General features: G+C 41.2%; 2 protein-coding genes across 5 annotated transcripts in view; both read right to left on the bottom strand.

The window, feature by feature from the left end:
• The window catches only part of slc9a5 (solute carrier family 9 member A5), a 35,766-nt gene extending 34,015 nt beyond the window's left edge, over positions 1 to 1,751 (bottom strand). Inside the window, exon 1 of the mRNA XM_062022822.1 lies at positions 1,459 to 1,751. Coding sequence (XP_061878806.1) covers positions 1,459 to 1,708 — 250 coding nt within the window. The 5' untranslated portion in view covers positions 1,709 to 1,751. The remainder of the gene's footprint in view (positions 1 to 1,458) is intronic.
• A 1,640-nt stretch (positions 1,752 to 3,391) lies between these two features.
• The window catches only part of fhod1 (formin homology 2 domain containing 1), a 42,199-nt gene continuing 27,683 nt past the window's right edge, over positions 3,392 to 17,907 (bottom strand). For all 4 annotated transcript variants that reach the window (XM_062022784.1, XM_062022794.1, XM_062022805.1 and 1 more), the window contains 8 exons: positions 14,864 to 15,046; positions 11,413 to 11,532; positions 11,183 to 11,344; positions 10,906 to 11,096; positions 6,825 to 7,017; positions 6,617 to 6,758; positions 6,297 to 6,473; positions 3,392 to 3,944 (listed from right to left, as the gene is read on the bottom strand). In XM_062022784.1, coding sequence (XP_061878768.1) covers positions 3,868 to 3,944; positions 6,297 to 6,473; positions 6,617 to 6,758; positions 6,825 to 7,017; positions 10,906 to 11,096; positions 11,183 to 11,344; positions 11,413 to 11,532; positions 14,864 to 15,046 — 1,245 coding nt within the window. In that variant the 3' untranslated portion in view covers positions 3,392 to 3,867. The remainder of the gene's footprint in view (positions 3,945 to 6,296; positions 6,474 to 6,616; positions 6,759 to 6,824; positions 7,018 to 10,905; positions 11,097 to 11,182; positions 11,345 to 11,412; positions 11,533 to 14,863; positions 15,047 to 17,907) is intronic.

Genomic DNA, 17,907 nt, shown 5'->3' with positions numbered 1-17,907 from the left:
CATTTTGAGCGTTTAATTGACCCCACAAATGTGATGCTCCAGAAACTCAATCTGCTCAAAGGAAGGTCAGTTTTGCAGCTTCTGTAACGAGCTAAACTGTTTTCAGATGTGTGAACATGATTGCACAAGGGTTTTCTAATCATCAATTAGCCTTCTGAGCCAATGAGCAAACACATTGTACCATTAGAACACTGGAGTGATAGTTGCTGGAAATGGGCCTCTATACACCTATGTAGATATTGCACCAAAAACCAGACATGTGCAGCTAGAATAGTCATTTACCACATTAGCAATGTATAGAGTGTATTTCTTTAAAGTTAAGACTAGTTTAAAGTTATCTTCATTGAAAAGTACAATGTTTTTCCTTCAAAAAATAAGGACATTTCAATGTGACCCCAAACTTTTGAACGGTAGTGTATATATTTCTTGTGCGGCCCGGTATCGATCCACGGACCGGTACCGGGTGGTTGGGGACCACTGCTCTAGCCTTTAAATAGACTCCTTTTTAGACCAGTTGATCTGCCGTTTCTTTTCTTTTCTGCCTTGTGGAAGGGGGGGGGGCGCACAGGTCCGGTGGCCATGGATGAAGTGAAGTGCTGGCTGTCCAGAGTCGGGACCCGGGGTGGACCGCTCGCCTGTGCATCGGTTGGGGATGTCTCTGCGCTGCTGACCCGTCTCCGCTCGGGATGGTCCCCTGCTGGCCCCACTATGGACTGGACTCTCACTATTATGTTAGATCCACTATGGACTGGACTTTCACAATATTATACTAGACCCACTTGACTAGAGTGGGGAGGGGTTACCCACATCTGCGGTCCTCTCTTAGGTTTCTCATAGTCATTCATAATGACATTCCACTGGGTTGTGAGTTTTTCCTTGCCCTTATTTGGGCTCTGAACCGAGGATGTCGTTGTGGCTTGTGCAGCCCTTTGAGACACTTGTGATTTAGGGCTATATAAATAAACATTGAATGATTGATTGATTCTTTTTAGGCTTGCACGACCGCCTTGCGCATAAAGTTGTACGACGGCCACAGCTTGACCCTGGAACGGACCATGCCGCCAGAAACATGGAGGGGGAGTAACAAGTGTGACTTGTCCCTGCTCTGTTGCGTTGGAACAATTGTGTTTTCTGCGCCGACGTCCTCCAAAGACGCAAGCTGCTCTGTTATTTTGCGGCGGCGAAAGTGTGAAAGAGGCGCCATATTACGGTTTTATTGAATTATTTTGGAACAGGCAGAGGGAGGGAACAGGCTGTGGATAAGATTACTCAGCAGTTTTCATGTGTAGTCTGCATTGACATGATGGTACTCACTCATTCATGTTCAGGGTCAAAGGTGTAGTCTGCCTTGACATGATGGTATTCACTTATTCATGTTCAGGGTCAAAGGTGACGTAGTCGGACAAACAGTATGTAGACATTATTGAAGTAAGTGTGTATGTGTGTGTGTGTACTCACAGATCTTGGCCACGCTGGCCAGCAGGAGCCACACGGCGATGACGTAGGGAGTCTGCACGTAGGTCCACTCCCACTGGACCACCCGGTACCCCCCACCGTGGTGCCGGTCCTCCTCAGGCCGGGGCAGAGGGTCGGTGGGCCCCGCGTACTCGCCGCCGGTGTGCGGGAGTTCAGGCGGCGGCCCGACGGTCGCACTCCGGTCGGCGGCGGCGGCCGAAGCCGTCAGCAGGACGAGCACGAGCGTCAGCATCTTCCCGCGCGCGCGCGTGCTCAGCCGCCTCGGGTCCCCTCGCGCAAGCTTATAAAGTCCGCGCGCATGCTCCGGTGACACAAGGAGGCGGGGCGCAGGACAACACGTGACCCCCCCCCCCCCCCCACGACCACCTTCGCTGTGAAAGGTGAGCGTCATCGCGACGGCGTCACGCTCCCCGGATGTTACCTGTTGCTACAACGCAGGCATAAGGAAATAAACATGTTGGAAGAAGTTATCCACTCGTGTTTGTTTGAAACGGGCAAGTCCAGGGGTGTACAAAGTGGGGTCCGTGGGCCTAATTAGGCCGGCTGGTCGTGTCACTACTCGATGGGTACCGAAGGACGTGATCAGTCCCACGCATGCGCGAAGGCTACGTCACTTCCTGGACTTGAAATGTTGTTTACAACTAAGAATTGCTGCATCATGTTCTGTGATATTTGAATGTTTTATTAATTTTTTTTTATTATTATTTTTTTTAAAAAGCTTACTTTGGAGTAAAAAATAAATAAAAATAACATAAAATAAAATTATAGTAATAATATAGTATGGTAATAATATAGTAGTATTTTTTTTTTTTAAATGACAAAAAAAATAAAAAAATGTATATATATATATACACATATATATATATGTATATATATATATATATATATATATATATACACACAGTGTTTCCCATAAACTGCCAAGTTCCTGTGGCGGTGGGGGCGTGGCTATGGGCGTGGTCACCATGACATCATCGAGTAATTTGCATAATTTACTACAATGATATGATTTTCTCTAAAAAGGCTAAAAAAATGTATACTTACTAATTAATAATAACAGTTTTGTTTTAAGCGTCCATCCATTTTACAATATAATTACAACACTTTATGTACATATTTATATACAGATTTGAACAATAAGTTATTCACTGAAATATATTTATTAATTGTGGTTCTTACAAAAAATATATCTTATAAAATATAAAAGCTAAAATGTCTCATAAAGCTCTGCCCCTTTAATTAGTGCATACTAAATAATTTAACTTTAGCCTACTACTACAACCATATTATTTACCAGCAACATAAAGTGAAACAGAGGCACAGATGTCCTGCCACAGTCAGTAACAAATAAACAGAAAACAGTAGTGGTGGTAGATAGACACAGAGCTTCATCAAACATCTGATCCACTGAACAAAGAGCTCCAAAAATTTTGAACTTTAGACTGCCATCAGTTTTACTCCCTACACTTAACCATGTGTTTCCTACTGCCTGCAGACTTTGCACCCTTTGTTGTATACACATGTTGTGTTTCTAATATAAATACATTTAATAAAGTCAAATACAAATAAGGCAACAAGAGAAGTATCCTATACTTCTCTTTTGTAAAGTAAATCTGAACAGCCGATATGGGCATCTACATCAACTATATGATTTGCCTGAGAAGCTGGACAGGACAAAAAAAAAAAAAAAAAAAAAAATACTTTTTTTTAAATTATTTTATTTTTATTATTATATTTTTTTTTTAAATGTATTTGTGGCGGATGTAATTCTTTCGTGGCGGGCCGCCACAAATAAATGAATGTGTGGGAAACACATATATATATATATATATATACACACACATACATATATACACACACACGTATGCATGTATTTGTGCACACATACACATGCATACAGCTATAGATAGCATACATTGATCTACTGTTTTAACAGGAAAAAGGCTTGGACTGGTCTGGTATAGAATGACCAACTTATTTGCATATGAAATGATCATTTATTACAAGTGTTCACCCAATAAACATTTTACAATAACTTTCAACTCATTTAAGTTAAAAACACACACAAAATGTGCAGAAAAGTGCAAAAATACATGATCCAAAAAGTGAGTGCATGTGCAATACAACCTCAGAGGTGCTCTCACAGAAACACACATTTAGTGGAGGAAAAATCCATTTACAGTTAACCGTGGAGCAAAGACTATTTTTAAAACTTTTAAAATAGTTTACGTTGACATAAAAACATTCAAGTTTTGGCATCAGATCTAAAAAAAAAAAAGGACTTTCAGAGTCACAATAAATGCAACTTTTAAAAAAAAGATAATCGATGGACGTCATGTCCACCCTGAGGTCGCCAACCGACGGTTTTTAACGTCTATTGTGTCCACGCGGTCAAACATCCTCAGTCTTGTCGAGTCCTAGAGCCTGGACCACGTCCACACTGAGGCCGCTCTTCAGAGTCCTCCTCACTGGAACACAAACCATTTGTTGACATGGACAAGAGGCTAAACACAAATGAGCACACTACTCTACGTGCTAAGAAATAGAAAATACACGCTAAACACACAAACTAGTCGCCATGCTAACACATAAAAAAACTTGCTAAAGACACGTTAGCGCATTACTGAACATGCCAACAAATGGAAATCACGCAAAAAAAAAAAAGGGAACACGCTAAAACCGCAGACTGGTCAACATGCTAACAAATGGAAAAACAGGCATTAGCACATTAGTTAACGTGCCAAAAAATACGAAACATGCACTAGTGGACATGCTAACAAATGGAAACTTGCTAAAGACACGTTAGCAAACTAGTCAACATGCTAACAAATTGAAAACAGGCGTGACATAGAATAAATGTCAGTCAACATGTTCGATAGAAAACTTGCTAAAGTGACGTTAGCACAATATGCTAATCGGTAAACTTGCTAAAAACATGTTAGCAAACTTCCATTCGTTAGAATGTTGACTAGTCTGCTAATGTGCCTTTAGCAAGTTTCTATTTGTTAGCATGTCGACGAGTGTGCGTGTTTAGCGTGTTTCATGTTATTTAGCATGTCAGCTAATGTGCTAATTCCTGTTTGGTCAACATTCTAACAAATGGAAAACGGGACTTAGCACATTTGCTAACATGCTAAATAATACTAATGTGCGAAGTCCTGTTTTCCATTTGTTACAATGTTGACCAAACAGGAATTAGCACATTAGCTAACATGCTAAATAATATGAAACACACACACACTAATCGACATGCTAACAAATAGAAACTTGCTAAAGAGATATTAGCAGACTAGTCAACATGATTAACGGAAAATAGGCGTTAGCACATTTGTTAACATGCTATGAAATGGAAGACACGCGAGTCGACATGTTACTAGATAGAAAACCTGCTAAAGAGATGTTAGCACATTATGCTAACAAATGGAAAACACTATACAGGTACATTAGTTAACATGCTATGAAACAAGAAACACGCTAAAAACACACTTGTTGACATGCTAATAAATTGAAAACTTGCTAAAGAAACGTTAGCAGACTATTCAACTTGATTAATGGAAAATAGGCGTTAGCACATTCGTTAACATGCTATGAAATAGAAGACACACGAGTCGACATGTTAATAGATAGAAAACCTGCTAAAGAGATGTTAGCACATTATGCTAACAAATGGAAAACCCTATACTAGACTACTGCAACGCACTTCTTGTCGGGATCCCCAGCAAGAACATCCAGAAGCTGCAATGCATACAGAATAGTGCTGCTATGATCTTAATAAGAGTGCGCGAATATGACCATATCACACCAACTCTCAAATCCCTTCACTGGCTTCCTGTTCCACTCAGGATTGAATTCAAAGTCTCCCTGCTAACCCACCAGTGCCTCCATGGAAATGTCCCCCTCTACCTCAAAGCACTACTCACCCCCAAATCCTCCACACGACACCTCCGCTCCGGACAGGCTAACCTCCTCCAACCTTCGAGGACAAAGCTACGAACAATGGGAGACCGGGCTTTCTGCTCCGCCGCTCCCAGTCTGTGGAACGCTCTCCCTGACCACCTGAGGGCACCACAGACTGTGGATGCTTTTAAAAAAGGCTTAAAAGACCTTCTTTAGATATATGCATGCTAGTTTTTGCTATTTGGCTGTTCTAGTTTTTATTTTTATTTATTTTTTATTATCTTTTTATTTATTTTTTTAATACACTGTAGCACTTTGAGGTTGTTTACTCAATGTAAGGTGCTTTTTACAAATAAAATCTATTATTATATTTATTATTACTACAGGCATCGGCACATTAGTTAACATGCTATAAAACAGGAAACATGCTAAAAACACACTTGTTGACATGCTAATAAATGTAACATTTGCTAAAGAGATGTTAGCACATTGACTTATGTGCTAACAAATAGAACAGACACTGAACAGGCATCAGCACACTACATAGCATGCCATAAAATAGGAGACACGCTAAACACGCACACTAGTCAACAGGCTAGTAAATGGGAAAACAGGCTAAAGCACACTAGCTAACATGCTAACAAACGTTGTCAGGTTGTTGTCCAACCATATGTTTACCTATATGCTTTTTAGTCATGGTTGATCAATTCCATGTCCAAATTATTGTGGAAGGTCGGGAGTTCCTTCAGGTTTTTGCGTACAGGACAAGGCTTAAAGACGGCTTATCTGATAGTGTGTGATGTCAAACAAACGGGCACAAGATGGACTCGGCGATATCCAGAGCCACAAATTGTTATCTGGCCGAGACGGATTAGCGCGCTGCGTGTTTTGGACACAGCCGCGACCTTCACGGGCAAACTTACTGGACTTCCTGTTCAGACGAGAGCGTTTGCGAGTTTTGGGACTGGACGGCCTCGCTGAGGGGTTCCGCGTCACCGACTTGACGAGTCTGTCCATGATCTGGTCTGTGGCGTCGTCCTGGGAGACGCTCTCGGCATCCTGAGGCGCCGACACGGGAGACGGACTCAGTCTGCCGAGACCTGCGGAGACCACGGGAAAGGCCATTAGTCTTGTGGAGGTAGTTTTGCTGATGAATGATTGCGACAGTTTGTCTTCTAGAAGGTCATTTGGCGTATAGCTCATGTCTTATCTGGTCATTTGCAGAAAAGGGGGCGGGGCTTACTTCGGCCAGCTCGCGAGCGCCTAGCACCTCCCTGGTCGCTGGTCAGCAGGTGAGTCATGCTCTCATGCTCCGCCTCCATGCCAGGCTCCGCCTCCACGGGGGACGGAGTACTAGAAGGCACCGCCCCGGAAAACTTCTCCGTCTGCATGCAGAGAAAACAAGGATGACGCCCACCCTCGCCAAAACCACGCATGGAACACAAACCCACCTCGGTGATCATCTTGCCGCGGGTCTTGGTTCTTTCTCGGTGGGCGGCCCGCTTGCGTTTGAGCGTGAGCGCCCTCTCTCGGGTGGTGCGGTACTCCAGCGAGAACTCGCTGATGATGCGACAGAAGTCCGTCACTTTGGTGTCCCGCGCCGACGACGACGGCTGACCCAGGAACAGCAAAAAGGAGTGGAACCTGCGCCAGGAGGTGTTAGTTTGTACGTGTTTGGACCTGGACATGATCTGGTCCAGGGTCAAACTGAAACAGTCACTAAGTCAGTGAGATACAGTCTGGTGTGCCGTGGGAGATGATCTAATTTCACCTATTTGGGTTAAAAATATTTTTTGCCAACCAGTAATTATAGTCTGCAATTGATGTGTTGTTGTTGAGTGTCGGTGCTGTCTAGAGCTCGGCAGAGTAACCGTGTAATACTCTTCCATATCAGTAGGTGGCAGCCGGTAGCTAATTGCTTTGTAGATGCCGGAAACAGCGGGAGGCAGTGTGCAGGTAAAAAGGTATCTAATGCTTAAACCAAAAATAAACCAAAGGTGAGTGCCCCTAAGAAAAGGCATTGAAGCTTAGGGAAGGCTATGCAGAACGAAACTAAAACTGAGCTGGCTGCAAAGTAAACAAAAACAGAATGCTGGACGACAGCAAAGACTTACTGCGGAGCAAAGACGGCGTCCACAAAGTACATCCGAACATGACATGACAATCAACAATGTCCCCACAAAGAAGGATAAAAACAACTGAAATATTCTTGATTGCTAAAACAGAGTAGATGTGGTAAATGTCGCTCAAAAGAAGACATGAAACCGCTACAGGAAAATACCAAAAAAAGAGAAAAAGCCACCAAAATAGGAGCGCAAGACAAGAACTGAAACACTACAAACAGGAAAAGAGCAACAAACTCAAAATAAGTCACGGTATGATGTGACAGGTGGTGACAGTACACCTACTTTGAGACAAGAGCTATAGTGATGCATGCTTGGTTATGATTTAAAGTCATATCCAACAATTGTGACAACGACTTTTTACTGTCAACTGAGTTTCGTTTTTTTAATGATTTCTGCTGGTGGTGGGCCTCTGGATTTTTTCTACGCAAAACATGTGCTTTGGCTCAAAAAAGGTTGAAAAACACCGCACTAAGTCATCGATTCCCAACTGAATCGCGATTCTTTTTCATCCAGATTCTAAATAGATTTATAGTAGGCTTAGATCGATTAAAAATAAATATATATATATTTCGCTAGATATAGAGAAAGAGAGAGAGAGCTATGGAGAGATAAAGGGATAGAGAGAGAGATAGAGCGAGATATACAGTAGCTAGATTTAGAGAGCAATAGATAAAAAGATATATACAGTAGATAGACTTACAGAGAGAAAGAAAGAGAGATAGCGATGAAGAGAAAGAGAGAGAGAGATATAGTGCTAAAGAGAAAAATATATAGCGAGAGATATTACGATAAAGAGCGATAGAAAGAGAGATAGCGAGGGAGAGAGAAAAATATATAGAGATAAATTGAGAGAGACCTAGCGAGATAGCAATAGTGAGAGGGAGAGCGATAGCGAGATATAGCGATAAAGAGCGATAGAAAGAGAGATAGCGATAGACAGATAGCGAGATAGCAATAGCAAGACAGAGAGAAAGAGATAGCTAGCGAGAGGGAGAGAGAGATAGTGAGAGAAAGAGCGACAGAGAGCAGAAGAAAGACAGACAGCTAGCGATCGAGAGACAGCTAGCTATAAAGAGAAAGAACAATAGAAAGAGATAGCGATGGAGAGATAGCGGTAGCAAGAGAGAGAGCGTGATAGAGCGAAAGCAAGGGAGCGTGCGCGATAGAGATATAGCGATAAAGAGAGAGAGAGAGCTAGCGAGATAAAGAGAGCGATAGAGACATAGCGATACAGAGAGGGAGAAGGAGACAGTGATAGTGAGATATAGCGATAAAAAGAGACAGCAATAGCAAGAGAGAGATAGCGAGAGAGAGAAAGAGATATAGCAAGAGAGGGAGAGAGATAGCAAGAGAGAGAGAAAGAGAGACAGATAGCAATAAAGAGAAACAGCTATAGAAAGAGAGCGATCGAGAGATAGTGATAGCAAGAGTGAGATATAGCGATAAAGAGAGAGAGAGAGCTAGCGAGATAAAGAGAGCGATAGAGAGAGGGAGAAGGAGACAGTGATAGCGAGATATAGCGATAAAGAGCGATAGAAAGAGAGATAGCACGATAGAGAGGGAGAAAGAGATAGCAAGAGAGAGAGAGAGAGAGCGATAGAGAGGGAGAAAGAGTTACCAATAGCAAGAGAGACATATAGCGATAGAGAGAGGCAGAAAGAGAGCGATAACAAGAGAGAGATATAGCAATAGAGAGAGGGAGCAATAGGTAGCAATAGTAAGAGAGAGGGAGAGAGATAGCAATAGAGAGAGGGAGAAAGATATAAAGCAATAGCAAGAGAGAGAGTAAGAGAGAGATATAGTGATAGAGAGGGAGAAAGAGATAGTAATAGCAAGAGAGAGAGAGTAAGAGAGAGATATAGCAATAGAGAGAGGGAGAAAGAGAAAGAGCAAGAGAGAGGTATAGCGATAGAGAGGGAGAAAGAGATAGCAATAGCAAGAGAGAGAGAGAGAGCAAAAGAGAGATATAGCGATAGAGAGGGAGAAAGAGATAGCAATAATAAGAGAGAGAGAAAGAGCAAGAGAGAGATATAGCGATAGAGAGGGAGAAAGAGATAGCAATAGTAAGAGAGAGAGAGACACCAGTAGAGAGAGGGAGAAAGAGATATAGCAATAGCAAGAGAGAGAGAGCGATAAGAGATATACAGTGGACAGATTTAGAAAGAGATAATGCGATAGAGAGATATATATATATAGAGAGAGGAAGATATAGAGAGAGTGGATGTACACAGTAAATAGATTTAGAGAGATAGTGCAAAATAGAGACATAGAGCGAGCTATAGAGAGAGAGAGAGAAAGAGATATAATCATAATAGCAAATAATACATAGTGAGAATGGTTTAGAATGGAGACTTGTGTTGAAAGGTAAATTGACAGTGAATGTGTTGTGTTGGAAGGTAAATAGACAATGAATGTGTTGTGTTGGAAGGTAAATAGACAATGAATGTGTTGTGTTGGAAAGTAAATAGACAATGAATGTGTTGTGTTGGAAGGTAAATAGACAATGAATGTGTTGTGTTGTGTTGGAAGGTAAATAGACAGTGAATGTGTTGTGTTGGAAGGTAAATAGACAGTGACTGTGTTGTGTTGGAAGGTAAATAGACAGTGAATGTGTTGTGTTGTGTTGGAAGGTAAATGGACAATGAATGTGTTGTGTTGGAAGGTAAATAGACAGTGAATATGTTGTGTTGGAAGGTAAATTGACAGTGAATGTGTTGTGTTGGAAGGTAAATAGACAGTGAATGTGTTGTGTTGGAAGGTAAATAGACAATTAATGTGTTGTATTGGAAGGTAAATAGACAGTGAATGTGTTGTATTGGAAGGTAAATAGACAGTGAATGTGTTGTGTTGGAAGGTAAATAGACAGTGAATGTGTTGTGTTGGAAGGTAAATAGACAGTGAATGTGTTGTGTTGGAAGGTAAATAGACAGTGACTGTGTTGTGTTGGAAGGTAAATAGACAGTGAATGTGTTGTGTTGGAAGGTAAATAGACAGTGAATGTGTTGTGTTGGAAGGTAAATGGACAGTGAATGTGTTGTGTTGGAAGGTAAATAGACAGTGAATGTGTTGTGTTGGAAGGTAAATAGACAGTGAATGTGTTGTGTTGGAAGGTAAATAGACAGTGAATGTGTTGTGTTGGAAGGTAAATAGACAGTGAATGTGTTGTGTTGGAAGGTAAATAGACAGTGAATGTGTTGTGTTGGAAGGTAAATAGACAGTGAATGTGTTGTGTTGGAAGGTAAATAGACAGTGAATGTGTTGTGTTGTGTTGGAAGGTAAATAGACAATGAATGTGTTGTGTTGGAAGGTAAATAGACAGTGAATGTGTTGTGTTGGAAGGTAAATAGACAGTGAATGTGTTGTGTTGGAAGGTAAATAGACAGTGACTGGGATGAAGGCGGAGCACCTGTTGATGACTCTGCGGTGGACCACTTTGAGGATGATGATCCTCTGCGTGCAGTCCTTCAGGAAGTCGGCCATCTTGTTCTTCAGCAACGGCTTGGTCTCATGCTTGGACACCACCTTCAAGTTGTCCCATGATGCCTTGCAGCGCCTCTCCAGCTGGACCAGGTTCTCGGCCAGCAGCTCAAAGTCCACCTGTGGACAAAAGAACGATTCCACATGACCGGACTCGGGCAAAGGTGGACCGTGGACCGGGTCGGGTTAGACCGGTCCGGACGGACCTTGGCGGAGCGCGTTATGGCGGGGATCTCGGAGTAGACGTCGGAGGACCGCGGGTCCTTGTCAGTGATGAGAGTGCAGGTGTGATGCAGCAGGGACTGCCTGTTGACCGTGTCCTTCACCTCCACCACCTTCTCCAGGTAGGACAGCTCGAAACCTTTAGCCTGCGCACACACACACACACAGTGTGAGAGGCAAGGTCGAAGCAATGTCAAATAGCACACATGCTCACGTTGGAGCTGTTGAGGAAGTTTCCGATGGCGAGCAGCGTGGCGAGTATTTTCTTGAAGGTCTGATTGGACGCCAGCTGCTCCATACCCAGCTTCAGGTCGAAGAGTGGCTCTGCGATCTCCTGCCAAGAGTGAAACAAAGGCTACTTTGGAGTACTCTAGATCGGGAACGCCCAAACTTTTCCCCCTGAGGGCCACAGACTGTCATCAAAAGGAGGCACGGGCCATTTTGGCAGTTTTCATTTTTAAAACCAAAACATCAAAAGGAGGCACAGGCCATTTTGGCAGTTTTCACCTTTAAAACCAAAACATCAAAAGGAGGCACGGGCCATTTTGGCAGTTTTCACTTTTAAAACCAAAACATCAAAAGGAGGCACGGGCCATTTTGGCAGTTTTTATTTTTAAAAGCAAAACATCAAAAGGAGGCACGGGCCATTTTGGCAGTTTTTATTTTTAAAAGCAAAACATCAAAAGGAGGCACAGGCCATTTTGGCAGTTTTCACCTTTAAAACCAAAACATCAAAAGGAGGCACGGGCCATTTTGGCAGTTTTCACTTTTAAAACCAAAACATCAAAAGGAGGCACTGGCTATTTTGGCAGTTTTTATTTTTAAAAGCAAAACATCAAAAGGAGGCACAGGCCATTTTGGCAGTTTTCACCTTTAAAACCAAAACATCAAAAGGAGGCACGGGCCATTTTGGCAGTTTTCACTTTTAAAACCAAAACATCAAAAGGAGGCACGGGCTATTTTGGCAGTTTTTATTTTTAAAAGCAAAACATCAAAAGGAGGCACGGGCTATTTTGGCAGTTTTCACCTTTAAAACCAAAACTTCAAAAGGAGGCACGGGCCATTTTGGCAGTTTTCACCTTTAAAACCAAAACATCAAAAGGAAGCACGGGCCATTTTGGCAGTTTTCACCTTTAAAACCAAAACATCAAAAGGAGGCACAAGCCATTTTGGGAGTTTTCACCTTTAAAACCAAAACATCAAAAGGAGGCACGGGCCATTTTGGCAGTTTTCACCTTAAAACCAAAACTTCAAAAGGAGGCACGGGCCATTTTGGCAGTTTTCACCTTTAAAACCAAAACATCAAAAGGAGGCACGGGCCATTTTGGCAGTTTTCACCTTTAAAACCAAAACAACTTCTTGATTTTTTTCAAAGAAATAGAAAACCCAATTTCGTGTGAATGCTGAAGAGCCAACGCCAAACTGAAATGCTAACAGTTAGCACACTGGCCAGGTAGCGTCAAGTAACAAAAAAACATGGGCAAAATGAGCTAAAAAGCTATCATGCTAACAGTACTATGCTAACAATAGCGTGTTTACAATTAACATTAGTGAAATATCAAAATAAATTGACATTATACTAGTTAGATTAGCCGATTATACCGATTAGATTAAAAGAATAAGATGACATGCTAATGTTGGCATTAGGGCTGGGCGATATGGCCTTTTTTAAATATCTCGACATTTTAAAACAAGCTATTAGTGCACTTTTGTGCATGATGTCACTAAGATGACATATCAAAACAACACTCAATTAAAGTGCACTTTTTGTACAGAACGCCACTACAATAGTTTAAAAACAAATAAAGTGCACTTTTGTGCATGATGTCACACAAGATATTTCAATAACTGTCAAATAAAAATGAGCTGCATAATAGAAAATCAAATAGTGTATGTCCTTCGCTATGTGGTAGGTTCCTGCGGACGTTATCTCCTTCTGTTGTTGACTATTTTTTTCATACGGTGTTGATGTGGAAATGGTTGCCTCAGCATTTTGTTGGTGTGGCACCGAACGGGGATGTTGACATGCGGAGTAAGCACTCTTCATTCTCTAGCAGGTGACTTTTCAAATGATGCTACATATTAGCAGTAATGCTACTTTTTGTAGCAACGCTTTTGCCCCACACTTGACAAATTACGGTTGTCTGTTCGACATCTTCCCGCTTGAAGCCAAACCACCGCCAGACGATGGACCCCACTGCTGTTTTTCTTGGGAATTAATTCTTCCTTCATTTGTTACCAGATTTGCACCTTCTTTCTCTCGTATTACCACTCGCACCACAGCTAACGTTACCCATGCTGCTACCTCTCTGCTCCGCGAGGGCGTATACGTATGTGACGTATGTAAGAAGGTGCGCTTGTTTTATGTCTCTGTGAGAAGGAGAGACAAGAGAGTGAGAAGAGCCTGTAGTGTAATGCCTGCAGGTAGGGCTGCAACTAACGATTAATTTGATAATCGATTAATCTCTCGATTATTACTTTGATTAATCGATTAATAATCGGATAAAAGAGACAAACTACATTTCTATCCTATCCAGTATTTTATTGAAAAAAAAACAGCATTCTGGCACCATACTTATTTTGATTGTTTCTCAGCTGTTTGTACATGTTGCAGTTTATAAATAAAGGTTTATTTAAAAAATAAAAAAAAATAAAAAAAAATTTTTTTAAAAACTAAAAAAAACCTCTGCGCATGCGCATGGCATAGATCCAACGAATCGATGACTAAATTAATCGGCAACTATTTTAGTAATCGATTTAATCGATTAGTTGTTGCAGCCCTACCTGCAGGTAAAAGCAACTGCGTGAGAACGCATACTCGAATATCACGATATAGTCATTTTCTATATCGCACAGAGACAAACCCGCGATATATAGAATATATCGATATATCGCCCAGCCCTAGTTGGCATGCTAAAACGCTAACTGTACCATGCATCAAGTACCAAAATATATTATTGGAGGTGTGTACCTAAACAATTTATTCAAAATGCTAGCATGCTAATGTTAACATGCATCAAGTATCAAAATATGACTGAGGTGTATACCTACAAAATGACTTATAAACTAGCATACTAACAGGTATCATTCGTCGCGTAGCAAAATATTTGACGCCCAGGTGTATGCCTGCAAAATTAGCAAGAAAGCTAGCATGCTAACAGTGCTATGCTAAAAATAGCGTGTTTACAATTAACGTTAGTGAAATACCAAAATATATTGACATTATACCGGTTAGATTAGCCGGTTATACCGATTAGATTTTTAAAAAAGCTGACATGCTAATGTTGGCATGCTAAAACGCTAACTGTACCATGCATCAAGTACCAAAATATATTATTGAGGTGTGTATCGGAACAATTTATTTAAAATGCTAGCATGCTAATGGTAACATGCATCAAGTACCAAAATATGACTGAGGTGTATACCTACAAAATTAGTTATAAACTAGTATACTAACAGGTATCATTCATCGCATAGCAAAATATTTGACGCTGAGGTGTGTGCCTGCAAAATTAACAAAAAAACTAGCATGCTAATATTAGAATGCCAACGATTGTGCTGAGGGCCGTCAAAAAATGAGCTACAGGTCGCAAATAGCCCCCAGGCCGCACTTTGGACACCCCTGCTCAAAACGCTTCACAATCTAGCGTGTGCGTGTGACTGACCTTCTCCAGAGACTCGTAGTTGAGTTTGAAGGACCAGAGCTGCAGGCGGGGGGTCAAGGCACTGATGGAGGCCAGGCTGCAGAGGAACTGCTCTGCTGTCCCTAAAGGAACGTCTGGATGGGCCAACTGGGCCTCCTGGATCTTCTGCTTCTCCTCGTCTGTGGGCGTCATGGTCAGGATCTTCTGCTCCGGACACACACAGGATGGACTTACATTTATTCACGTTTGGGTTAGTCTGGTTGACAGTACCATTTATTTCTCCGCAGTCCACTTGAAGACACAGGAGACGTGTGTTCATTTTGACAGCAATTTTGAAAAATGTTGCTTTCGGGGATAGATTTCCTGACTAAAATGGACTTTTGTTTTAGCCATCCAAGTCGGTTTTTAACATTGTTGGGCCACAAGTGCCCCCTGGAGGACAGCCAAAAAATATGTCTCACTAGTGTGCCGCGAGTCCCTCAAGTTTAAAGAATAAAACTAAACTACACGTTTATAATATAGCAGTACACTGTATATGTGCATTTAATATCAATAATAAACATAATACAAAACTCAAAACCAGTGAAGTTGGCACGTTGTGTAAATGTTGTCTGTCTATCTGTGTTGGCCCTGCGATGAGGTGGCGACTTGTCCAGGGTGTACCCCGCCTTCCGCCCGATTGTAGCTGGGATAGGCTCCAGCGCCCCCCACGACCCCGAAGGGAATAAGCGGTAGAAAATGGATGGATGGATGGATGTATATGTGCATTTAATATCAATAATAAACATAATACAAAACTCAAAACCAGTGAAGTTGGCACGTTGTGTAAATCGAAAATAAAAACAGAATACAATGATTTGTAAATCCTTTTCAACTTACACTACAGTTCAAAAGTTTGGGGTCACATTGAAATGTCCTTATTGTTGAAGGAAAAGAACTGTACTTTTCAATGAAGATAACTTTAAACTAGTCTTAACTTTAAAGAAATACACTCTATACATTGCTAATGTGGTAAATGACTATTCTAGCTGCAAATGTCTGGTTTTTGGTGCAATATCTACATAGGTGTATAGTGGCCCATTTCCAGCAACCATCACTCCAGTGTTCTAATGGTACAATGTGTTTGCTCATTGCCTCAGAAGGCTAATTGATGATTAGAAAACCCTTGTGCAATCATGTTTACACATCTGAAAACAGTTTAGCTCGTTGCAGAAGCTACAAAACTGACCTTCCTTTGAGCAGATTGAGTTTCTGGAGCATCACATTTGTGGGGTCAATTAAACGCTCAAAATGGCCAGAAAAAGAGAACTTTCATCTGAAACTCGACAGTCTATTCTTGTTCTTAGAAATGAAGGCTATTCCACAAAATTGTTTGGGTGACCCCAAACTTTTGAACGGTAGTGTATATTCAAATGAATAGACCGCAAAGACAAGATATTTAATGTTGGAACTGGAAAACGCTATTTTTTGCAAATATTAGCTCATTTGGAATTTGATGCCTGCAACACGTTTCAAAAAAGTGGTAAAAAAGACTGAGAAAGTTGAGGAATACTCATCTAGGACTGCAACTAACAACTAATTTGATAATCAAATAATCTGTCGATTATTACTTCGATTAATCGATTAATAATCGGATAAAAGGGACAAACTACATTTCTATCCTTTACAGTATTTTATTGAGAAAAAAAAACAGCATACTGGCACCATACTTATTTTGATTATTGTTTCTCAGCTGTTTATAAAGGTTTATAAAAAAAATAAAATAAAAAAAGTAGCCTCTGCGCATGCGCATAGCATAGATCCAACGAATCGATGACTAAATTAATCGGCAACTATTTTCATAATTGATTTTAATCGATTAGTTGTTGCAGCCCTATACTCATCAAACACTTATTTGGAGCATCCCACAGGTGAACAGGCTATTTGGGAACAGGTGGGTGCCATGATTGGGTATAAAAGCAGCTTTCATGAAATGCTCAGTCATTCACAAACAAGGATGGGGCGAGGGTCACCACTTTGTCAACAAATGCGTGAGCGAATTGTCGAACAGTTTAAGAACAACATTTCTCAACCAGCTATTGCAAGGAATTTAGGGATTTCACCATCTACGGTCCGTATTATCATCAAAAGGTTCAGAGAATCTGGAGAAATCACTGCACGTAAGCGGCAAGGCCGAAAACCAACATGGAATGCCTGTGACCTTCGATCCCTCAGGCGGTACTGCACCAAAAAGCGACATCAGTGTGTAAAGGATATCACCACATGGGCTCAGGAACAATTCAGAAAACCACTGTCAGTAACTACATTTCGTTGCTACATCTGTAAGTGCAAGTTAAAACTCTACTATGCAAAGCCAAAGCCATTTATCAACAACACCCAGAAACGCAGCCATCTAAGATGGACTGATGCAAAGTAGAAACGTGTTCTGTGGTCTGACGGGTCCACATTTCAGATTGTTTTTGGAAACTGTGGACGTCGTGTCCTCCGGACCAAAGAGGGAAAAAAAACATCCGGACTGTCTACAATTGAAAATGTATGGCGCAATATGAGGCCTAAAATACCACAACAGAGACACCGGACTGTTGAACAACTTAAGCTGTACGTCAAGCAAGAATGGGAAAGAATTCCACCTGAAAAGCTTCAAAAATTGGTCTCCTCAGTTCCCAAACATTCACTGAGTGTTGTTAAAAGGAAAGGCCATGTAACACAGTGGTAAAAATGCCCCTGTGCCAACTTTTTTGCAATGTGTTGCTGCCATTAAATTAGTTAATGATTATTTGCAAAAATAAATTAAGTTTCTCAGTTTGAACATTAAATATCTTGTCTTTGCAGTCTATTCAATTGAATATAAGTTGAAAAGGATTTTCAAATCTTTTCAAATCATTGTATTCTGTTATTTATGATTTACACAACGTGCCAACTTCACTGGTTTTGGGTTTTGTAGATTTGATTTGTACAGCGATTTTCTAAACACTCAAAGCGCCTTACAATGAGCATTGAGAACCTTTCATTCATTTCATATATTAATGGTGGTCATGTGTTTATTAATAATGTGGAGGTTTAGG

The sequence above is a fragment of the Entelurus aequoreus genome, linkage group LG02 (assembly GCF_033978785.1).
Source record: "Entelurus aequoreus isolate RoL-2023_Sb linkage group LG02, RoL_Eaeq_v1.1, whole genome shotgun sequence".
In the NCBI taxonomy this organism is placed as follows: Eukaryota; Metazoa; Chordata; class Actinopteri; order Syngnathiformes; family Syngnathidae; genus Entelurus; species Entelurus aequoreus.
This window is presented reverse-complemented; position numbering and strand designations above follow the sequence as displayed.